The 24,753-nt window shown below is 46.0% G+C and overlaps 1 protein-coding gene across 7 annotated transcripts in view; it reads right to left on the reverse strand.

Annotated features, from left to right (window-relative positions):
- MYO5C (myosin VC) overlaps positions 1 to 24,753 on the reverse strand; it is a 101,433-nt gene that overhangs the window by 40,821 nt on the left and 35,859 nt on the right. For 6 of the 7 annotated variants that reach the window (XR_010151699.1, XM_063794951.1, XM_510411.8 and 3 more), the window contains 13 exons: positions 23,048 to 23,129; positions 19,717 to 19,857; positions 17,795 to 17,920; positions 15,102 to 15,185; positions 13,858 to 13,992; positions 13,316 to 13,413; positions 12,353 to 12,439; positions 11,751 to 11,862; positions 10,753 to 10,964; positions 8,445 to 8,610; positions 6,151 to 6,297; positions 3,906 to 4,070; positions 2,095 to 2,188 (listed from right to left, as the gene is read on the reverse strand). Coding sequence is in view for 6 of the 7 variants with exons in the window: in XM_063794951.1 (XP_063651021.1) it covers positions 2,095 to 2,188; positions 3,906 to 4,070; positions 6,151 to 6,297; positions 8,445 to 8,610; positions 10,753 to 10,964; positions 11,751 to 11,862; positions 12,353 to 12,439; positions 13,316 to 13,413; positions 13,858 to 13,992; positions 15,102 to 15,185; positions 17,795 to 17,920; positions 19,717 to 19,857; positions 23,048 to 23,129 (1,649 nt within the window). In the remaining variant the exon portion in view is untranslated. The remainder of the gene's footprint in view (positions 1 to 2,094; positions 2,189 to 3,905; positions 4,071 to 6,150; positions 6,298 to 8,444; positions 8,611 to 10,752; positions 10,965 to 11,750; positions 11,863 to 12,352; positions 12,440 to 13,315; positions 13,414 to 13,857; positions 13,993 to 15,101; positions 15,186 to 17,794; positions 17,921 to 19,716; positions 19,858 to 23,047; positions 23,130 to 24,753) is intronic. The other variant, XM_009429137.5, reaches the window with a different exon arrangement.

The following is a 24,753-nucleotide window of genomic DNA, read 5'->3' on the forward strand; positions in this document are numbered from 1 at the left end:
AACCACTCATCTGTGATAACCAAGAAAATAATCAAGTGTCTGTCTTTATCTGGGAAAGAGGAAGTACAAAAAAGGCAGCTGTTAACACTGAAATACAAGAGTCGCAAACACAAAGTCTGCAGGCCGAAGGGCAGGACGTTCCATGGCTATGACAACCCCACATTCCCAACACACCCATATGCCACAGGGGCCATCAAAATGGGAGAATGGCAGTGCAGCCCCTCAAACGGTGATGTCCCTATTTGCACTAAGCTGATATCTCATCCTTGAGCTCTACCTCACCTCTGAGCCCCGCCCCAGAAGGAGTCCTCAGGGTGCAGTGTCGATAGCAATTCTCCAAATTACTTTTTTTTTTTAAGCCAACGGTTTAATAGTTTGTCTAACATAGTGCCAAATGTTTCTGAATCAAAATGACTGCTTCAGAACATTGTAAGGCAGCCAGGAAATACTGGGGGAAATGCTCAAGCTTTAATTTAGAAGCCAACACATTTTATATAACTTCAATTTTCAATTAACCAAAAGCATTGGCTTTAATTCTGGTGCTTACCATCTTAGGCCATTTGCAGATGCGCTAAAGAAGCTGCTCGAATGTGATTTACTTCTCAAGAGGAATGGGATTATGTCCATGTTAAGTTAGAATCTCAAAAAGGGGAAACAGCATTTGATAGCATCCCTGGGTCTTAGGTCACAAGCATAGGTAAAGGTTGGTGCTATTCACAAAACACTGTTTGCCATGTCGGGGGAGGCGTACAGGATAAGCAGTTTATAAATATTACATTGAAAGTTTTCATGGACTTTTTGGAAGAGGATGTAAAATTATTCACCCAAACATGACATGGTCTCAGAAACATAATTTTCAGGTTATATTCCTGAGAATTTAAACGCCCTTGTGGGAAATTCTATTTGAAATTAGGGGGGAAAAAGCCAAAACAACCACCCAAGAGGAGTGTGCTGTAATAAAAAGGGTGGAGATGAGGAAACCCTTTCCTAACTCAGGTTCAAGGTTTACTCCCGGACCTCTGACATGCTCCTGTTCATCTCTGACATTCACATGGCTTCTGTGCCCACACCATCAGCCCTACAGAGACAGGGTGGAGGGCACGCAGCACCTAGAACAGGAGGGCATGGCCTGCTCCTCGTCAGCACCTGCACAGCCTTTCCTGCCCCAGTGCCCTGGTGTCAGGCTGTTTACTCCCTCTTCACCAACATTCGCTCCTCCCACTCTCCGCCCTGAACTCCCAGGGCTCTGCACTCCTCTGGGTCCCATCATATCCACCATTTGCTGGGCTGGAGGTGCGTGTAGAATCCCCAGGCCTGAACCCTTGTGTTCCTGCTGCCCCCACGTTGGAGCTCAAGGAAGAGATCCCTAGGCAAGATCACTGAGAGTGGTGATTTAAACTATCTGGTCAGGGACCACCAGGCTCTGTTGCCTGTTGCCTTTTCTGGGGTACAACAAGTATTGTCAAGTTGAATTTGAGCTGAAAAGCTCAAATGTATAGAGCTAGGCTAAGCGTAGCTGTTCCACAGCCCTAAAGGAAGTGATACCTACTGGTTCCAGGGTCTGCCCTTCATTCAGGGCAGGACAGTAGCAGAGGACATGGGTGTCACTTAGGCTAAGTAACTCCGACAGATCAGAATTTTTTCTGCAAATCTTTGGTGAGCACCAAACATGACTGCAGCATTACTCTGACTGTACATCAGGATTACCGTAAAGGTTTTCTAAAATTACAGATGTCTGAACCACCTCTGACACCACCACACACGAATGCGCACACACAGACACACACACACCCATTTCCTGATGCAAAAGCTCCGGGCTCATGGTCTGACCATCTGTACTTTGCAAAGGGCCCAGGAGGTTCTGAGGCACAGAGAGGAAATGCTGTGCTGTCTGACAAAAGACAGAAATAAAATAGACGAATCTGTGGGGCAAAGTTACCACGACTTAAATATGGCTATTCCTTGTGAGCAAAAATTGCCTCACTAAACTAAGAGTACACCAGAGACCCCTGGTTCTAAAACTGGTCAACCCCAGTATTGTTTACTGAGTGACTAAATCAGTGAATGTCTGGATTTGTGCCCCCTGAGCTTTACCTTTCAACTCTTCAGTCTTCTCTTGAAGCTTCAGCTGTATTTGTTCTTTCTGTGTTTCCAGTTCTGAATTATGCTTCTGAAGCTTTGCCAATTTCTAGCAGAGGGAAGGGGGAAAAACAAACTTTTTTGAAAACCTCACTTCAAGTTGTCACCATTGCCTTTCTTCACAAAAAGATGTATATTCTTAGTTTATTTTTTCTTAGCTCCTGTCTATAGATAACAGCGAGCACCAGCCACTGTAAGACGCTGCCATTTGTTTCACATGCAAGAGCTCAACGTGACTTCAAAGGTGACACTATTCCCGACCTGGCCAGCAATGACTGAAACAAGGAGAAAGGACACATTCAAGGGCTCCTCAATGTCAAGGACGTACTTCTTCCTTTTGTCGAGCTTCTCAATAGCCAGGGGACTTTATATGTCGAATATGCTATATTACACAGTTGATGGCGTAAAGGGGATTCACACTTTGCAACTGTTATGACTCAGGAAGGATGTGTGAGCACAGCAGGATTCCTATCATTTCAACTTCTCCTGGTAAAGTGTCTGCTGGGCTGGCAGCAGGCCCCGTGGTGCTGACTGATGGTGACTGGCAGCTGGCGATGCCCACGGCAGCAGTGTTGGTGCACCCAGCACCGGGTCACAGGGAGGGCAAAGGGATGTCTTCTGGGCCTCCAAGCCACCAACCCTGGGTGCTAGGACTTTGAAAATGCAGCAGAGGCTGGGCACGGTGGCTCACGCCTGTAATCCCTGCACTTTGGGAGGCCAAGCGGGGGTGGATCACTGGAGGTCAGGAGTTCGAGACCAGTTTGGCCAACATGGTGAAACCCCACCTCTACCAAAAATACAAAAAATTAGCCGGGCGTCATGGCGCATGCCTGTAATCCCAGCTACTCGGGAGGCTGAGGAAGGAGAATTGCTTGAACCCGGGAGGTGGAGGTTGCAGTGAGCCGAGATTGCGCCACCGCACTCCAGCCCGGGTGACAGAGCAAGACGCCGTCTAAAAAAAAACAAACAAAAAAAACCAAAATGCAGCAGAGTGGATGATAATAAAGATCACCTTCTTAGAACACACTAGCTCATACTTTTGCAGGGACTCACCGTAGGCATTTGGCTACATTATTTCATCTGACCATTTTATTCTCACAACAATTCTGTCAATCTCTTTTTGTTATTCTCATTTTATATAGGAGGAAACTAAAATTCATTATGGTAGGCATTTGGCTAACGTATTTCATCTGATGATTTTATTCTCACAACAATTCTGTCAGTCCTTTTTTGTTATTCTCATTTTTCTATATGAGGAAACTAAAATTCAGAGAGGGTAAGGGACTTTAGCCAAGGCTGCCCAGCCAGACAAAGGCAAGATTTGAATCTAGGGCATCTGGTTTTTATGCTGACTGCTCTTTTCACCACACCAGAGATGAAAACCCTACCCTAGCTTTGCATCGCTGTTCAGGGGAAGACATTTCCAGGGCATAGACCTTAAGGACAAGTGATAGGAGACCAAGGTCATCCTGGAAGAAAGGGAAGCAGCCAGCCAGGGCTCTTTGGGCCTGTCATCATTTTGCAAAACTTGAAAGAAAGAGAAAACCTATGTTGCATTTCTCTCATTATTAACCTCCTCCCTTCCCCTAGACTCTAATCCTCTGATCTCGCTTTTCCTAAAAGGTAGGCTCCCTTTGGTAATGGAAGTTGATAGCAAAATCTGATTTGCTCTGCAGAAATCCACTTCATAGGAAAAGCTGGCAGCGCTCATCTTTTCCACAGAGAGTCCGCATATTTCCATCCCGTCTCACACGCCCGCAGCTGACCTCTTCCACAGCATCCCTGTATCTCTTCCCCTTCTCCTCGTAATTTCGCCTGTGAGTGGCTGCTTTTTCTAGTTCTGCTTCCAGCTTCTGAATCTTTTCCACATCCCCAGCTCGAAGAGCAGCCAGGCTAGTCAGCTTCTCCACCAGCCCATGGTTTTCTTTGTTCTAGAGAAAAGAAAATTCAGATGTTTAGAGGTTTATCCAAACAAAGATGCTGTTCCATTTAATTCTCATAGCCTTTGACACAGCATCCAAATTTGAGAGGTTGCTGTACGCTGATCACACTTATCACTGCACTGACATTTGTTAGCATCTTCTTTGTGGTGAAACAGTATGGCAGATCTTGCTGGGTACACATCTTCCCAAACTGGTGGCTATTTTAATGTGGGAAGTTTCCAATTCTGGCAAACCAGGACAACCCTAGTGTTATGAACTGTGCCCCCCCAAAATTCATTTGTTGAAGTCCTAACCCCTGAATTTAGGAATATCGCTGTTTTGAAGACAGGGTCTTTAGAGAGGGAATTAAGGTAAAACCAGCCCTCAGGGTGAGCCCTAGTCCAATAAGATTGGCGTCCTTAGAAGGAAAGGGGATTAAGACACAGACACAGGCACGGAGGGAAGATCATGTGAAGACAGAGGGAGGTGGCAGCCATCTACAAGCTAAGGAGAGAGGCCTCAGAAGAAACCAACCCTGCCAAAACCTTGATATGGGACCTCCAGCCTCCAAAACTGTAAGACACTAAATTTCTGTTGTTTAAGCCACCCAGTCAGTGATACTTTGCTATAACAGTCCTAGCAAACTAACACACCTAGGACAGAGCTCAGGCAGCGTCGGGACTCCCACCAGGCATTGCTCCTGGCTGGCTGTGGCTATTTTTAAGTGCTATTCTGCACAAGCTGTGTAGCAAGCATGCAGGCTTGTTACACAACAGCACAATGAGCGAAACCCCACCAGACACCAAGTCTATTTGTTCACCCACTCACCCTTTCATTCAGGACCCCTATGATATAGCTTAAGGCTAAGTTTAAAGCTCACCTTAGGAGAGCCTCAGAATTAGTGGAGACAGGCCTGAGAGTGAGTTTTACGGATCTAGACACTGTGTGTTCCATAGCCCTCCCCACCAGCTGAGAGCATATGGATGTTTCTTTTCTTTTCTTTTCTTTTTTGTCTGTTTTTTGAGATGGAGTCTCGTTCTCTGTTGCCCAGGCTGGAGTGCAGTGGCGTGATCTCGGCTCGCTGCAAGCTCCGCCTCCCAGGTTCATGCCATTCTCCTGCCTCAGCCTCCTGAGTAGCTGGGACTACAGGCGCCCGCCACCACACCCGGCTAATTTTTTGTATTTTTAGTAGAGACGGGGTTTCACCATGTTAGCCAGGACGGTCTCGATCTCCTGACCTCGTGATCCACCCGCCTCAGCCTCCCAAAGTGCTGGGATTACAGGCGTGAGCCACCACACCCAGCTGGATGTTTCTTTTCTTTTGTTTTTTTCTGAGATGGAGTTTTGCTCTCGTTGCCCAGGCTGGAGTGCAGTGGCGCCATCTTGGCCTACTGCAACCTCTGCCTCCCAGGTTCAAGCGATTCTCTTGCCTCAGCCTCCAGAGTAGCTGGGATTACAGGCATGCATCACCACGCCCGGTTAATTTTGTATTTTTAGTAGAGACGGGATTTCGCAATGTTGGTCACGCTGGTCTCGAAGTCCCAACCTCAGGTGATCCGCCCCGCATGGCCTCCCAAAGTGCTGGGATTACAGGTGTGAGCCACCACGCCCGGCCTTGGATGTTTCTTTTCATACCAGTGGGAATGGTATGGGGAATCTTCCCAAACTAGGCAGGGCTGCAGCTAGACCCTAAGGCACCTGTGGGAAAATTAGAAATGGCAGCTCCTCTGAGCTGATGTCATCCCAAGGCAGCACGCTTGGCATGCGGACAGCATCTTTGAGCAAATTAGGAGGTACCTTTGCCTCAAGGCAACACAGCTTCACACAGGAACACCTGCCTTGGCAAGCGGAGCCAGGCTGGATCTCAGCCCCACCTGCCCTCTGAGGTAGGCACACTTGTGCAGTATACAACCTACACCACCATAGCAACCCTTTACAGTGTACTTCTGTTTCCTAGCTCAGGTGGTCCACGTAAACTGAACCTCCTAACATGGCATAAATTTTAATAGCACAGCTAAGGAACTGCTCCAGAACAAACTACAGCCATGTAAGAAAAAGTAAATGTAAAAGATGCACTATGAGCACCTACCTGATCTTCCAGCTTTTTCTGCAAACGCTGGACCCTGTAAGTAAGCTGAATATTAAGCACGAATCGTCGGATACTCTGGAATCTGCGTCTGGCCAGCCACGCCCGTGCGTATTTCTGTAGGATCACAGCCTTATGTTCCTCCAGCATCTTTAAAACAAGATTTTGTGAAACATAAACTGGATCCCAAGTGCTTCTCTAACCAACTCCTTCAACACTGGAAGATGCAACTACCACGGTGTAGAAAATGAGTTTCTTCTTGTCAACCTGCACAGCCGTATTACACCTAGACTTTTCAAACAATAACCAAATCCTACCTGTAGCAGGTGTATATGAACAGACACTCTCATTCTAGAATCCCCTGTCTCCAGGAAGGTCTTTATGCAGAAAAACAGTCTTACTATTGTTGGTAAAAAATGGCATGAGAAACCCATGTCCCAAGAAATTGGTCTCTGCCATAACTTTCTTTTTTTCTTTTCTTTTTCTTTCTTTTTTTTTTGGAGAGACTAGTTATTTCAAAAAGATACTTGTCATATTCAACATCAAAACAGTTGCACTAGGGCTGGGCCTATGGCTCACACTGTAATCCCAGTGCTTTGGGAAGCCCAGGAGGGAAGATCGCTTGAGGCCAGGAGTTCAAGACCAGCCTAGGCAACATAGCAATACCTCATCTCTACAAAAAAATTTTAAAAATTAGCCAGGTGTGGTGGCACGTACCTGTAGTCCTAGCTACTCAGGAGGCTGAGGCATGAGGATCCCTTTAGTCTAGGAGCTCAAGACCAGCCTTGGCAATATAGAGACTCATTCTCTACAAAAAAAAAAGAAAAAAAGAAAAAAAAGAAAAATTAGCTGGGCATGGTGGCTCACGCCTGTGGTCCCAGCTACTCAGGAGGCCGAGATGGGAGGATTGCTTGAACCTGGGAGGCTGAGGCTGCAGTGAGCCATGATTGTGCCACTGCACTCCAGCCTGGGCAACTGAGTGAGACCTTGTCTCAAAAATAAATAAATAAATAAATTTTTTTAAAAAGGTGATTCCAGGAGTTAGCCAGAATGAAATCCCCCAAAATATAATGTTCAGGTTTTCAGCTTTAAAGTATCTTTGGACAACTTTACTTTTTCATCAGAAGTGACCGAATTAAGATTGTGAAATCTCTGAGACCAAACTTTTGTCCTATCTCAACCCCTTTCCCATCCACTCACAGGATGGATCAGGCACCCCTTGTGTTGAAGTGAACACTTATTGCTCTCCTGCCTCCTTGAAAGAAAGAAAATTATTTTTTTGCCGTATGAAACTCATCTCATCACCCTTTTCTGAGTCTAAAGCTGCTGCCTCTAAAAGAGCCATCTCATTGTGCTTTGTATTAGTCAGTGCTGGAGAAATCTTGAATAGCTTATGTAGAAAACTTGTTCAATTTTATATTACTTTGAATTCGTTTCTTTGGAGTTGGACACCCTGGACATCCCATCTGGCTGTGAGAGCTCTCTACAGTCTGTGGGGTGGCAGTGGGCTAATCTTTTTTTTTTTTTTTTTTTTTGAGACGGAGTCTCACTCTGTCGCCCAGGCTGGAGTGCAGTGGTGCAATCTCGGCTCACTGCAAGCTCCGCCTCCCGGGTTCACGCCATTCTCCTGCCTCAGCCTCCCGAGCAGCTGGGACTACAGGTGCCCGTCACCACACCCGGCTAATTTTTTGTATTTTTAGTAGACACAGGGTTTCACTGTGTTAGCCAGGATGGTCTCGATCTCCTGACCTCATGATCCACTCACCTCGGCCTCCCAAAGTGCTGGGATTACAGGTGTGAGCCACTGTGCCCAGCCAGTGTGCTGATCTTTTAAAGTTTCTTTCCCCAACCCAGTCTCTGCTTTAGGTGAGGTTTGTTAGGTGTATATCCTGTCTGTTAGGTGCACATTATTGGCTTAAAATGTACTTTCCTTTGGTGTGGTCTCTTTGGGGCCAACTGGGAGAAAGAGAAACCAACAGTGCAACTGGTGTGTGTGTCTGTGTGTGAGAGAGACAGGGTCTCCCTCTGTCACCCACGCAGGCTGGAGTGTACTGGCATGATCATAGCTCACTGCAGCCTCGAACTCCTGGGCTCAAGGAACCCTCCCATTTCAGCTCCCTGAGTAGTTGGGACTACAGGCATGAGCCACAGCACCTGGAAGAATCTCCTTTCTGGCTTGGCTGACACTTTGTACAAAGTGAGGTTGCCCATAGTGAAGTCTTTCCCTGGGCCCTGTTTTGTTCTCAGTAAGGAAGGCCCGTACACCCTCCCTTCCTCTAGACAGAGGTTGGCCTTACCTTTCGATACCTCCTCCTTGCCAGGAATCCTCGGGTGTAGGCCTGCATTGTGATGGTGGCCATGCGAATCAGCTGATACAGGCTGCGAACAAGATACCCGCGGCAGTGCTTCTGAATGATTATGGCTGCCCAGGCTTCTTTTAAGGCCACTGCAGTAATAGCTTTCCTTGGTTAACAAGGATGAAGAGTGAGTCTGTTATCCACAGAGCATCAACTTCCATAATAGAGCTGCAAGCTTGGCTAGCATGTGTTTATAAGGAAGGTTCAAATATTTTGCACCTCTCCACATTAAACTCTGTGGGCAGTTTATTCTAATGCCTACTTGAGGCCAGTCCCCAGTTCCCTGTCCTTGAGGAACCACATGGGAACTTTCACTCTTTTCATTCAGGCCAGTCGATTCACCTCCACTCAGGTACCCACAGAGACGATGATGAGACTGTGCACTGGTGCTGCACTTGCTCAATCACGTACTATTTACATATCCCCCGCGGCTGCTTTCATGACACAGCAGCAGGAGAGACTGCAAGCCCCCAATGCCTTAAATAGTTATCATCTCATCCTTTACAGAAAAAGTTTGCTGCCCCTGTCTAAATGACTAGAGGTGAAGATAATGTCCTTATCTTTAGAGTTTACAACCTCATGTACAGAAAGACTAACAAATGGCCAAGAAAGAGGAAAAATAAAATACCACCTAACTAGATCTGTAAGTGAGAGGGGAAAAAAACAGTTATTCTGCTTGGGGAAAGTGGGTATGTGAGCCAGCCCCCAATGCAGTAGGATGTCTGTACACAGTGAAGGCTGGAAAAGGCTTTCAGGATAAGGGACCAGCATGAGTAAAGGCATGGAGGCTCTACAGTGCCTGAAATACTCAGAAAAGGAGTTTGTTTGGAATCACTAGAATAAGATGGATGAAGAAAATTAGATGTCAATGAGGTTAGAAAAATAGATGTGCACCATTTGTTATTTTAAAAACATATTTGTTGAACACCTTCTATGACAGCCACCATGCTAGGTCTGGGTATGAATGACTAGACAAGTGTGGCCCCCGCCCTCATGGAGCTTCCATTCTTATGAATGCACCCAGGCTATGGAGGGCTTTGAATATCACGTCAGAGACTGAATGCTATTCTGTAGGAAACACGGGCCTTAAAGGCAGGTGCAGGGCAGTGGCTCAATCAGGCTCTGATGTAGGAAGATGGGAAGGAGGTGGGAGGTGGAGCATGGTGCCATCAGAGTGCAAGGCAGGTGATGCCGTGAGCCTAAACTGGGGGCAGGAGTGGGATGAAATGAATGGGATAGGCAAGAGGCGAGCAGGGCAGGATGATCAGGCTCTGGTGAGCCCCAAATGGGAAGGGAGCGTGGCCTTGGCGGGTAAGATAACTGTGATTTCCTTCCCCAAAGACTGCTGTTATCAACTGGGCCCAGAAGCACAGGAGGGCAAGCCAGCCCAGCTGTGTGATCCATGCCACACCATGCTGGTCATGCAGAGAAGGCCAGATGCTGCCACAGTTCAGCCTCCAGCTCAGGAAGAAGTCAGGCTTGCAGACGCAGCCTGACCCTAAACGCCGGCCTTCTCAAGCATCCTCACAGCATCCCAAAGAAGGGGCAGAGCAGGCAGAGAGAAACACAAAGTTTATCTAGGGGCACCCTGGTCTTGTGCTTTCCAGCAGGTACACCAAAGCCCTGGAAGTCCCAGAATGACCGTGGTCCTTCAGTGGGCTGGCAGGGTTGTGTGGACTCTCAGGACCCCTCGAGGCAGGTAGGATCAGCGCAGCTGGTGGACCACCCTCCCCTCAGCCCTTGGCTTGGCTGGGGCTGCTGTGGTCTTCCTGCTCAGGGGTTCTGTGATTGGTTTGCTGCCAGGCCTTGCAGGGACCCCCTCTGCCATGGTGCACCCCACCGGTTGCTGGCAGGCTGGTCGCTGGCTATTCTTGACATCTGTCCTTTGGATCTTCACTAGGGCCTTGCTGATCTTACGCATTTTCAGTTCCCATAGGAAAGGGGCCCCGGGCCTCTCCCTGAGCTTCCGGAACCCTGACTCTCCTTAGTAACACTCTCACCAGCGCTTCCTCCCTGCAGGGCCCTGGGTGTCGGCTCACCACACAGACACCAGGCAGAGCCAGCACTACCTGCCCCTGAGAGACGGACCTTTCTTGCCCTAATGCTCATGACCACAAAGGGGACCCATGCACGTCTGCACCCTGGGTCACAGGAGAAAGGTCCCTTGTCCTTGATGAGTCCTCCCCGCCAGAGATGATCAGCACAGAAAGCCCCACAGTTCCACATGTGTTCCTTGATTCTAACATACCTCACAGTTTGCTGACCCCGGAAGTACTGCTGGATTATCAGGGCGGCTCGTCTCTCTCGGAGGAATTTTTTCCTCTGGAGCCAGCCACGCATGTGCTTTTGTACCATAACACAACTCTGCCTCAGTTTATCCAATCGAAGTTTCTCTAAATAAGCCACTTGTCCTGCTCTGAAGAAAATTTTGGTTTTACCAAACTGGTACTGATTAGAATCCTGGAAGAGAAAAATGATATAGTTAGAATTAAAATCTGTCAGATTTTCTATAATACAGTATTTGGAAAAGAGCTTTAGGGATTCAAAGGTGCCAGAAATATTGTGATTTTGACATTTAAGGCAGAAAACTCACATCATGATCTAGAAATGTATACTTTGAGTTGTTTGTTTAAAATTACCCTGGAGGAAGAAATGGGACTTAGGCTGAGGAATCCATCTGTGGGTGAGAAGGGGAGTGAGTGTCATTTGCGGCGATTCTCAGTTGGGCTGCCAGAGAACCTCAGCCACTCTCTCGTGGTCTCCACATTGGAGTAGAAGAAACTGGGGAAGTTTGGTTTTCTGTCTCCATTTTGGGTTCTCTTCACCATCCCCTTTGCTGGACCTTATAACTCCCCATCTCTTTCCCATCACAACTCATCGCTGCAGCAATGATGTCAATCCACACAAGGCACCATGCCTGGAGCCCATGTGGCTTGGTGACAACCCCAGTTGACCATATCCTATAAGCCTGGTCCACAGAGGACTGGGTTAGATCGTGGGAGAGCTAAACAGGATACGAGGACACTGGGGAGGCCGGAGTTCGGATGTGGGTCCCTAACGGGGACTCATGGCCCAGTGAGTGCTCTGCTATGGTCTCTTCAGCAGACAAATGCTCGGGGCACATTTTCTTTCCTTGCAGGTGTTCATGATTACAGTCCTGAGCATCCAAGACAAAGATGAAACAGCATGTTTGGGAGATGTGCTTCCAGGAAGGAGACCATGATCCCAGGAGGTGGGGAAACTGACCTGGATGAGTCTGTGTAAAACCACCTTGCACACCTCCTTTTTATCGCTGAAGGAAAGCTCTTGCTTGGTCATGAGAATGCCGTAGCGACTGTAGAACTCAATGTATGTCCACCTGGAAAATCAAAGGGGATCAAAGCCAGGAGTGTCAGAGGAAGCACATTGTGTCTGGGGACTCCGCTGCCTTACCTGCCACTGTTGTCATAGGGCGGGGGTGGTGCAATCTGTCCTGAGGATAAAGGCACTGATCTTTGATACCCTGCCTGCCTGGGACACTACCAAGACCACCCTGAGCACTCCTGTCTGCCCCAGCAATTGTGCTCTTTCTCCCACTCAGCGTCTTCCCTAGTACACGGGGGAGGCAGTGGGGCTGCCACCAGCAGCCGAGATGCAGTGATGGGGTGAGGAGGTGGTGGTGGCCTCCGTTCCCCACAAAGCCTATTTCTTACCCTCTTCTGGACTTCCACAGGGCAGTGGGAAAATCTTGGGGGCACTTTACAGAAGCCAAAAGTATGTGACAAAAATCATGGCAGCCATGTCCTTGGTTCTCAGCATAGCTCTGATGTCAGGTACTTTTCCCTCCAAGACAAGGACGGACAACATACCTGGAAGGGTAGCTCTGTGCACTAATGCGAATCGTTTCTAAAACACCGCAGGCTCGCAGCTGCTGAACAATTCTTTTGGAGTCAAATCTTTAAAAAGACAATGATATTATGTGTTAAGGCATCGTAATTGCTCAACATGCCCATAAACAGGCACAGCAGACCTGGCTAGACTGTGACCCTATGCCAGGTACCCAGCAGATACTTAATAAGTTTCTATTGCATGACCAAGAAAAATAGCACCTCTGCAAAACAGTCCATAAAGGTGCAGTGGGATATAGAGAAAGGAGCAGCTGACTCTGATGGAGGTGGCATTGAGAAGGCCATGGGGGAACTGGCCTTTGAGGTGAGCTTCAAACGACAACCAGGTGGAAAGAAATATGCTAGCTCGCCTGGCCCAAGCACCCACTGATGCTTGAATTTCCTCTACAGAACACCCAACAGGTAGCTCTGCAGCTTAGGTCTCACCCATCTGGTGACCCACACACACACTCACCACCTCCATAGACAGCTCATCCCCCTTTAGGCACCTCTTTCAGCTCTAGCAAGCTACAAGGGACTCGTTACACCTTATATTCACAAGCTTTGGGTCTCCTCCATGGGTCCCAGAGAACAAGAATAATGCCTCATGCCATCATGTCTGAGGACAAATGTTCTGACCTTCTATGACCTTCTACAAACACACATACTCATTCTTCTTTTAATCAAGCAAAAGGTTCAAGTTGCAAAAACTTTAGTTGTAGAAGATTCTTTCAAATCTAGCCCTTTTGCTTAGCCCTGGAGATGAGGGGGTTTAACCAGAGGGGCTGAGCTAACATTTTATGTAAAGGGCAGCATTGTTCTGAATCATTAAAAAAAAAACCCAGAAACAGGGTAAATCTCAAGACAATTGGAAGCAAATTCTCCAACTTTATGGCAGAAACTGCCTTCCCACGTCTTCGCTGTGTGTTGCATAAGAACACTTACTCAAAGGGTAACTTCTCATCATTTGGCTTGATGCATCGAACGTAGTGGGGCGTCGTCGCATTGAGGGTCTCCATGAGCAAGTACAGAGAGCTGCGGAACTATGAAACAAAGCTAGAGGTCAAACATGGCTCTGAAATAATTTACTGCTTACATCACGGTAAAAAGCAGCCCAACCTTGTTAAGTTACTCAATAGGAAGAAAAGTTAACCTCATGCATAAACACCTATTATGAAAGGTTTCAGTCCGTAACTGTGGTTTATCAGCATGTCCTACTGTTGTGGACAGAACACCTAATACTCCCAGACAGCAGAGAGCTGAATAAACCATGTTATTGTGCAAGAGCGTGGTTTGCTCCAGTGCGTGCTGCCTTGGAGGTGGACGTATGACGACGATGAACTTTTTGCAGTGGAGTCCATGTTAGATTGGAAGAGCCCCAGCATCCGTCCATGTCCAGGCCTGGAATGCGGGTCCCCTGAGTGCCCTGGCTCCCCAGGGCCTGGCCCTGCCTTTAGACCCCTCACTCTCAAACACCTTCTCAGTACCTTGCTCCCAACTGTGGTCCGGAAATGCTTGCTGTTTGGCTTGATGACTTGCTTTGCAGATTTAACTGTAATCATTGAACCAAAAGGAGAAGGAGGAGTTGGATTTTCTTGAAAAAAGTTGGCACAGAGATGAAACTGGAAGGAACAGAGAGGATCTCAATGTCCAAAAGCAACTGCCCACAGTCCTCACTCATACAAGCCACGTAAATGGTGACAACAACTCAGCTAAACTAGTGGGCGCTTAACAACCTCACCAACATCTACAGCCAAATCTCAATTCCACAAGAGGATCGTCTTTCATAGGGATGGCCCGTGACTTCTTTCCCGAGAAGGGGAACAGAGAAGAAAAGTGTGTAAATGTCTGTATGTGGGTATCACTCTAAGTGTCAGAAAGTGGAAACATCTACTATTCTCACCTCCGTGCCTGGCTCACACTGTGTCTCCACCTGCAATCTCCTCCCTCCTACTCCACATTCTCATCCCTGCAGATCCAAACCCTACCCAGGAATCTCTTAAAATGTTTTCCAGCCCCACCCACTTCGCAATGAATGAATTAATCCCAACTTCTCTGAACCGTCTTCATCTTGTATTTGTACCTCATTTAAAACACTTACTACCTTCTGCTTTGTATCAGTTATTTCTTTAAATGTCTTATCTTCTCTCAGAGTGAATTTCATATTTTGTTTTGTTTTGTTTTGTTTTGTTTTGAGACAGGGTCTTGCTCTGCTGCCCAGACGAAGAGTGCAGTGGCGCAATCATGGCTCACTGCAGCCTCTATCTCCCAGGGCCAAGCAGTCTTCCCCACCTCAGCCTCCCAAATAGCTGGGACTACAGGCATGTCACCACTCCCTGCTAATTTTTTTTATATTTTTAGAAGAGACAGGGTCTTGCCTTTTTGGCCAGGCTGGTCTCAAACTTCTGGCCTCAAGCAATCCACCCGCCTCCGCCTCCCAAAGTGCGGGGATTACAGGCGTGAGCCACCACGTCTGGCTGGAATTGTGATTCTTTAATGGTTCTATTAGCTGTCCTTCCTGTCATCTGCATGTTTGATTTCTGATTTTGCATATAGTAGAGATTTACAGTAGTTATCTTTTTGTATCTGTGAGCTACAACTTACCACTGTCCAGAGAGTTCACACACACACACACACACACTCTCTCTCTCTCTCCTTACTCTTTCCTTATATACATCTAGATCCATGTCAATTATATAATAACTTTAGTTACCCCTAGGACTTTACAGACCTTGCTTGCTCTCAGGATTTCAACCAGCATGTCATAGACGGTGTCTCTGTTTTTCTCCAGGAAACCTTCACATTTATACTCTACCTATACAGAGAAAGCAATTAATTATTCCCAAAGAGGCCAAAGAATATAGCCTCTAAGCACAAGTTTCATCTCTTTTTTAAGAAAGATTAATAAAAAAGGCTACAGAGGCAATCTTACAAAAAGACGTCTGGCTTCTGTGCATCATGGCAGCAGCCCCATTATGTATAAGCTGGGAATGTGTCTTCTCTCCCACCACCTGGGTTTCTCACCTGCCTGCTGATCACTCTGCACTCACCTGTTGGCTCCCTCGGGCCACAGGGGTCCAGTTGCTCCCTGCGGTATGTGCAGTTCATACAAGAACACCTGACTTAGGTCTCCCTTTGCCTTTGAAGCCACCAGGAGGAGGAAAAAGCTTAGTGGTGTTCATTGGGTTCAAACAGACATCGTTTCCTAAATCAACATTAATGTGGTAGAAAGGATAGAAAAACCGACCAGCTGACCACCAAGCCTTCAAGAGCCACCAAGCCCTCAGAATCAGGTTTAGAGTGGGTCAACCTTTGCACTGCTTGAATCTAGCTTAGAAAAACTCTCCATGCTGCCCTTTCTGATGAAGAAGGCTTCTTGAATGCCTCAAACCATGGCATATCCAGGGTGGCTGCTTCAACATTCAACCTCCCCCTAGTTTATGCCTCTGGATTGCGTATCTTAATATGTGATAATTTATTTTTCATAAATTAAAAACGTATATTAAAATTAATTTTAAAAATTGACAATGAGGAAACAGGGGAGAGTGCTGGAATCCGGAAGCAGAGGGTTCCCTGGGCATGGCCTCTGCTTTGTCCCCCAGGTAAGGAAGTATCCTTGCCGGTAGGTAGGTTAAGATCCAGGAACACCGGCTGTTTGCAAACACTTCTTTGTGAATGAAGTACCTGGATTGTTGTACAAATTCTTCCAGAATGGTGGTGTGAGCCACTAGGACAGATAGACAAAGGTGGCAAATACAGAGCTTTCCTGGTCTGGGCGAGCATCTGTGGGGACAGTGTCACATGCAGCTGGTGCCTCTGTTGGGGACTCTGGGACCAAGGGAAGATGTGCTGAGTTGCTACATCTAAGCTCAACTGACTTGCATTCAATACGACCTGATTTCCCTGGCCAATGAGATTGAAAACCTAATCTAACCCCATAGTGCGTGTGGGTTCTTCCCACCAATCAATCCATAGTCCAGCCCAAACGCTGCCTAGTTCTTTTAAGGGAGACTTCTTGGAAGTGGCAGGTGAGAGAATTACATGTCCAGAAACTACATCCTATAAAGAGAGACCCTTGAAAGAAATCCCATATGTGCTTTTTATGGAGTCTGGTCTTTCCCCCTCCCTTTTCCTATGGGACCAGAACCCTGAAATTATAAGACAATAGCTAGAAAATATAATTGACATATGATCATTTCATTTCATAGGCATCTTTTCAGGAGCCCATCTGAAAAAGTCTAAGCACTAAAAACTTATCTTTTTTTTTTCCTTTTTCTTTCTTTTTTTTTTTTTTTGAGACAGGGTCTCACTCTGTCGGCCAGGCTGGAGTGCAGTGGCGTGATCTTGGCTCAATGCAACCTCCGCCTCCCAGGTTCCAGCAATTTTCCTGCCTCAGCCACCTGAGTAGCTGGGATTACAGGTGCGTGCCACCACGCCTGGCTTATTTTTGTATTTTTTAGTAAAGATGGGGTTTCACCATGTTGGCCAGGCTGGTCTCAAACTCCTGGTCTCAAGCGATCCACCCGCCTCAGCCTCCCAAAGTGCTGGGATTACAGGTGTGAGCCACTGCACCCGGCCAATCCTATATTTTAATATTTTACAGTACTCTGCTAGCACACAAAGGTGATCACAGCTTTCCAGGTTGCTGTCCCCTCCCTCCACCATCAGTCACTCGGGAGTGACCAGCTCTGACTCACAGCACCAGCCTCTGCGATAAACATAGACAAGCACAAGCCATTCCCGTGAGCCCTGGCACTGGGCTAGGCCACCAAGGCAACACCCAACCAGGACATGGGAGGAGGTAGGAGCTCCCTTAAGGAAGGAAAACAAATAAGAATGTACATTTAGGGCAGGTGGTTATGGCAATTTTTTCCTTCTGTTTTCTAAGCTTTCTATAATGCGATTTTAACAAAAATTTTTCATTTTAGACAAGTAACATTTGTTTAGTAAAAAGAAAAAGGAGACGTATAAAGAAAAAAAAGACACAAAAGATGAAAAAAAGCATGAAGATAACCCATCATCATCTTGAGTTAACCTATGTTGCCACTGTAATATAGTCCAGTTTAATTAAATAGAACTTCAGAAAAAAATATAGCTTTCATCATAAGAAAGAATTATGCTGTCTTGATTATCACAATTTCATATAGAAAATAAACTGATTAGAGGTTAATGAAATTCAGTAACTTCAGTACATCCAAAATCAGAAGTGTGGTCTTCTAACAACACATTCGTCTTTAAAGTAGTACAGTTGGAACTCATGTATCTCGCCACAAAAACAAATCAGGAACTGTTAAACACACACTCATCAAAGCTACATGTTAAGTATGACTTGAATCTGATCAGAAACATTCCTGGCCTGCCTACTCCTTCTGGAGGCTGTCCAGGTTCCGGGGTTGACAGCATTGATGGAGACCTTCACAGTACCTTATCAGCAAAGTGCTGGATGACAAAGGATGTGTTTGACATTCTAGGCTTTTCAAACAAAGGGTTCCTGTTGACAAAATTATTATACAGCTTTTGAAGCCAGTTTTCATCAGTTCCATGTGGTAACTGGAAAAGAAAAATAAACCAAATAGCAAGGAAGAAAACCAGAGATTCATACAGGTGAGGAAAAGCACTAATTCTAAGAAACCAAGGTGATTTGGCACTTAGTGAACTGCTCTCAATTAGAGGCATTTATTTATTTATTTATTTATTTATTTATTTTTGAGATGGAGTCTGGCTCTTCCACCCAGGCTGGAGTGTGATGACGCGATCTTGGCTCACTGCAACCTCTGCCTCCTGGGTTCAAGCGATTCTCCTGCCTCAGTCTCCTAAGTAGCTGGGATTACAAGTGCCTGCTACCATGCCTGGCTAATTTTTGTATTTTTAGTAGAGACGGGGTTTCACCATGTTGGCCAGGCTGGTCTCCAACTCCTAACCTCAGGTGATCCACCCACCTTGGCCTCCCCAAAGTGCTGGGGTTACAGGCAAGAGCCACTGCGCCTGGCCTTAGAGGTTTTTAAAAAAGCAACTTTAGGCATTAATTTATCCTTGATCTTAATCTTTAGGACACTTTAAAAATTATTATTAATTGACAAATAACAATTATATATATTTGTGGGGTATTTGATGTGATATTTTAATGGATACATCAATGTCTCTTTAGAAGAACAAAACTTTAAAAAGAAATGGTCACACAATGACTTTAGAATGAAGAATTTTATTTCTATAAAATAGGCAGTATTTTATTTCTTCCCAAAGAAATCTAAAGGTTCAGGAAAAAATAGTGTGGGTTCCATTACATGAACATGACCTTTATTCAAGGGTGAATGGGAAAAGACTGGCACCTGAATAGAGAGTCCTCCCCTTCCCCTGCCTCAGGAAAATAGTTTTTCTTATTTTACTTCCTAATTAACTCATTCCTTGAAATAAGGGCATATCTCCTTGTACTAAGCTAGTTGCGAAATTTGTTCTTGATACATGTGATTCTTTTTTTTTTTTTTTTTTGAGATGGAAACCCCATCTCTACTAAAAATACAAAAATTGGCCAGGCGCAGTGGCTCATGCCTGTAATCCCAGCACTTTGGGAGGCCGAGGCAGGCGGATCACGAGGTCAGGAGATCCAGACCATCCTGGCTAACATGGTGAAACCCCGTCTCTACTAAAAATACAAAAAATTAGCTGGGCATGGTGGTGTGCGCCTATAATTCCAGCTACTCCGGAGGCTGAAACAGGAGAATCACTTGAACTCAGGAAGCGGAGGTTGCAGTGAGCCGAGATGGCACCACTGCACTCCAGCCTGGGTGATAGAGCAAGACTCCGTCTCAAAAAAAAAAAAAAATCCTTTAACCCCGAAACCTTATTAATCCTCACTTTGGGATTATTTGTTCTTGTGCCCCCATGAGAGACACTGCCAGGCTGGCCTACTTCAGAGTTTCCCAGAGGGAAATGGTAAGAAGAAAACTCTAGAAAGCTCTTCTGGTGAATCATACGATGTTGATTTTTCTTGATGACTCACAAGAATCAGGATGTAAAAGAAAATTCTTATTAGTCACCGACAACTTGAGTGGAGTCACTTGCTGTTTCCATGCACGTTTCTACATACACTTTGGGACAGCCTCCATGCTGGACGTCAGCTAAAAGAGGTGGTGCAGCTCCCCAAGCGTGGTCTACACAGGCTGAGGGCAAAAGGCCCAGCGGGCCCTCTGGGGTCCCTGCTGTGGATGCTGTCCCAGCATTAATATCCATCCAACCAATTGGATAAACATCAGGACTTCACAAGCACACTTCAAAAAAACTGCTTTGCAAAATGCTCATCTGTTACTACTTAAAAGCTGAAAAAAACAATTATGCTTAAAAGTTACCAAACATTCTTCATCCAGTAACTCCAGAATTCCCATTTTTGCTTCAATCAGGTCAATAACTGGTTGATTGTCATAAAAATCTATCAGCGTCCAAGGTATATCTTCCTTCACGTATTCTTCTTGTTCCAGTTTGAAGACATGCTGGGAATCCAAAGTTAATACAGAAAGTAAAACAGAATATTAAAATATGTTTCCAAAGAGCAGGATGTAAGCATTTGGAAAATGTAAATGGTTGATCTGTAATATTTATGTTTAAAAAGAAGGACCCTGAAGTATAGACAAGGCCCATACCGTGATCAATACCGCCGAGTTCCTAAAGCGAGTCTAGCTGTCATCCTCCCACCTAGTCTGAGTGGGTCTCTACCTCCTAGGACATGGCTTGGGCCAGCCTGTGTCACCACCAGCACCACATGGTACTCAGTGTGGTCCTACAGCCCCTTCCTGCTAGCAGCTATCCAAGGACAGATCCAGCCTCTTTGGCCTAATGCAGCCTGGCTGGGTGGAGCCAGCTACCTGAGAATGCTAGCTGCGGGGCCGGTGGGAGAAGCCCACTGCTTAGAGATCTTTGTGCACTACTCACTTGGGCTGTAAGGGTATCAAGGAGGCTTCCCAGAGGATGTACTCAGGCTTACCATGGAGGATGAAAGAAAGTTTGGCTGGCAGGTGGTGAGGTGGGGTAGGGTGGGGTGGGGTGGGGCATCAAGAAAACCCTCCTATGGAGGAATCCCAGTGGGAACCACATGAAAGCTCAATGGGTGCTTGAGAAACGCACCTCAAGCAGGTTAGAAATTACAGGAGGACAGCAGGCAATGTGGTGGCAAAGAATGGTACAGTCAAATCACCCGAGACCTTCACACCCTCCTTAGAGAATTCTGGGCCTATGGCCTTTTTCTAGGAGCAGTGAGGACCCGCTGGAGGGCGGAGGGGTTATGATGAGACCTGGAGGATGGCTCAGAGGAGGGAAGAACCGGAGGCAGTGAGACCAATGAGGACTCAGCCCGATGCTCTTGATGACTGGGACTCAGGGAGGAGGAAGAGGAGGGAAGAGGTCAGGATGAATGTCAGGCTCAGGACATGGGGTCCATGGTGTGACTTGACCACAGAAAGTCACGTGGAGGGTAAGCGGGCTGAGAGGAGAAGGTGGCACCAGCACTTCTACACTTGCTACTGCTGAGCTCCCTGGGGGCACCAGGTGCAAGGCCCAGTGGCAGCCAGAAGAGGGGGACTGGAGATCAGGAGAGTCCTACCCAAAGCTTTCTGTGCCGACAATTGAAGATACTACCCCTCCTGGGAGGATCTACACATTGATGTATGACTCAGAAAAAGGAGAAGAGGAAAAAGGAAGAGAAGGAGGAGGAAGTGGAAGAGGAAGAAGAACAGGAGAGGAGAACAAAAGCAAAAAAAAAAAAATAGAATTACAGCCTCTGATTTGTGATTTTTGGCAAGACATCTGGTATAAGTGTCACTTTGAGGTTAAGGTGGACATGTTGGGGAGCAGCACGCCATTGCAGCCAGGGAACAGGGTAGCAGCCACAGAGAGTTTGACTTCAGGTGAGTTATACTGAATATGCACTTGGAATAAACCTCAGCCGTAGTTATTAATGTTAAACTTCCAGGAAAGCCTTGCAAATGCTAAAGAAATGAAATTTACAATGGAATGAAATTTAATGGTTATACATGAATTAATTCTGGGCCAAAAAAAAAAAAAAAAAGAAACTTCTACTGAGTAGGATTCAATGTTAGGTCTTCTCACAATATTAGACAGTTATTATTGACTCTTTTTAAATTGATACATAATAGTTGTACATAGTTTTGTGGTACATGTGATATTCTGACACATACATACAATGTGTAATGATGACTCATTTTTAAAACAAGGAAACAGAGGCTCAGAGAGCCCAAGGTCCCAGAGGGAGGTGGTAGAGCTGAGATTCAAACCCAATTTAGTTTGAGCCAAAGCCCACGCTCTCCAAGACGTCATGCTATGTTTTCCTCAGGGGTTCTGAGGGAGCATAAGACTGGACACTAACAAAGGTATAACCTTTCCTTGGAGTAACTGTTAGGGTATTAAAGTGTGATTTCTATTATGAACTGGAATCACCATTCTTCCCATGAACATGTAGCCAAAGTTTAGGATGTAAGCTAAAAGGAAAATGTGAGTTAGTAAAGCATTTTAGCTTTCATGGCTTTTCAGAAACAGAGCCAAATATAAATGTTAAGGAGGCAATTATAAAAAAAATATGAGAGTAGTTTCATGGTAGGGCCAATGTAGAAAGATGTCCAATCAACTTTTAATTTCATCGACTTCTGTTAGGAGCAGAAAGGCGTCAGTACTGTTGGGAATTCAAAAGTGAATTCAATAAAGTTCTTGCATCTAGGGAACTGATTTAAGAGGTTGAAATTGTATTCAATACACATAGCAATAATAAATGCCCAAACAGCCACAAGTAGCATTTAGTCAACATTTTTTAAATTGTCTTATTCATCTTTCTACCTCAGCACTTAACTTGGTACCTGGTATACACAGTATACACTCAAAAACGTCTTTTGAATAAACAAATCTTCCCAGTGGAAAAAAAAAATTGGAATCCATCTCCTGCCTGTTTCCATGGGAGGATACATTTGATCTTATTGTTAGTTAGGAAGGTACCATATATGTCTTGTTCTAAATTAAGGTTGGAGAAACTCATTCCCATAATCCATTGGCCATCTGCTGTTTAGTGCTGCATGTGCCGAGATAAGCACTGGGCTGAGAGAGACAAAGAATGCCAGTCCTGGCCTCTCCAGGTGACCAAGTCTATTTGGAAACTTGCATGCAAATGATGATAATTCCATGTGACAGGCCTGCGATAAGGAAGCACATAGGAAGAGGCCAGGAGGTATCGCAGGAGGCTCTCAGGGAAGCTGGATCTCAAAACACAAGCTGGAGTTGACCACGTGAAGATAAAGCAATGGGGAAATAACAGGATCACGTGGGTTAAGGCAGAGAAAGCCGCAGGTGCAAAGACAGAGAGGCTCGAAAGAAAGTGGAGGCCTCAGGCAACCAACTAAATAGTTTTGCCTGGCTGCACAGAGGGTCTGTATCCAAGAAGGGCAGTGAGGCTCACACATTGGCAGGTGATTCAAAAAAGATGAAATAGATGAGAGGGTGTGATTTCAAGATTTGGCCACAAGGTGGTGCAGTGACCCAGCGTGAGGCTCCTTGCATAAAAATTTGCAACCTCAAGAAAGAAGAATGCCTCTTTCCACGAACACACACACACACACACACACACACACACACACACACGCGCGGCTGAGAACTAGTCAAGAAGGCAGAAAGGTCACCTACCATGTTAAACTGTTGTTGCAGTTTTTCATTAGCGTAATTGATGCAAAATTGTTCAAAGCTGTTCACATCAAAGGTTTCAAAACTGAAATACAATTTAAACAAGTTAAAATATAACCTGAAGCAAGACATATGCATTTGTTTATAGATATTTTTTGACACTTAAAAGCTTAAACGTTTGCTATGTCTTCTACAAGTTTTAAATACCCCTCAAAGCTTCTGGTTTTAATGATATCCTAGTAGTCAGTTTATAAATAACCCTTTTCCTGGTTGTCCCCTGGAAGAAATCTGGTAGGTATAAAACACCTACCTCAAGCCAGGCATTAAAATAAGCATGTCACCATATGGTGTAGTCCGCACAACAACAGTGATATTGGCAATTATTATTCTGACTTTATAGGTCAGAAAATAAGCCCGAAAGGTTAAGAAACTTGCCAAAGGTCACACAGCTTGTGTCAGAACTTAGCTGCGAAGCTGCCTGACTGTGATGCCTGTGCCTCCAATGAGAAGGCAATGTGGTTTCCTATTCTCTCCTTGTCTGTTGAGGGGAGGAGCAGCACAATTGCAGCACAATTTTGCCTCCCTAAGGGGTGCTTTCATAGTTCCTAGAGGAAAAGGGCAAAGTCATTTCATATCCTACAGCCCAGCACACCCCATCAGGGACGAGACAGACATGGCTGGCTTCCATATTCAGACTTTCATCAGCTGCCTCTGCAGTTGCCTTGGAGTTGCAAGCTCAAGAACTGAGAGGAGCCCTTGGGGAGGCAGCTGCTACTCAGCTCCTGCCGGATGTAGCCATGCATGAATGCGGCCCAGGATGTTAGATTAATTGATTCTTAAGAAAAGTCAGAAAACTGGGACTTTTAAGTGAATAATCCCACTCTGCAAAACATGGCGTGGGCCGAACAAAACAGAGGCACCAAATTTACCACCTGGCCAGATGAGCTCCTGCTGGAAGGCAGCTTGCTGAGCACTTTTAAGGTGTCAGCATTTATGCACGTCACCTCCTATAACCCTAACACAGCCCTATGTGAAGGGCTCCTGTGACTCCACTGTCACACACGAGGGTCAGAGAAGGAGTGACCATGGTGAGGACCAACAGCCAGCAAGTGGTGCCAGAAATGCAATTCGACCCCAGTGCTTGGTGCCTCCAAAGCTTTGTTCTTAATCGCTCTAATCCTGAGAGGTTCCTGCCAGCTCCTACCACAGGTCCCCTGGGAGTCTCACTTGACTGAGCTGGTTTGGCTCAATCTGGAATTCCTGGGCAGGGTAAGAACCTGGACTGTCCTCTAGACAGCTCCAGGGTGATTCATAGCAGCTCTGACAGCCCCATTCCACACGTAGCCTTGGTGGCTCAGAGATTCGGAGGCTGGTCTGCTCATGGAAGCAAGGCCAGGGCTGGGCCTGGGGGAAGATTCAAAAGGGTCTCATTGAGCTCTGCAGCTCACAGCTGGGGCCAAGGGCAGGGCTTTCTAGATCCTGGCAAAATGTCAAACATCAATGCATTATTTTGGGGCACAAAAATCTGAAGTTTAGGACCCATGGAAAGACCTAGATCTGTGACTTAAAATGCTAGAGGCACATTGGCTATGAAAACACTTCACACTGGAACCATGCTTATGGTTTTCAAGGTACCTGCATAATTTCTTCCATCGTATGTTCAAAATCACCCTGCAAGAGAGGCCCCATCTTGTAGATGCAGAAACTAA

The sequence above is a fragment of the Pan troglodytes genome, chromosome 16, assembly GCF_028858775.2.
Source record: "Pan troglodytes isolate AG18354 chromosome 16, NHGRI_mPanTro3-v2.0_pri, whole genome shotgun sequence".
NCBI classification, from domain to species: Eukaryota; Metazoa; Chordata; class Mammalia; order Primates; family Hominidae; genus Pan; species Pan troglodytes.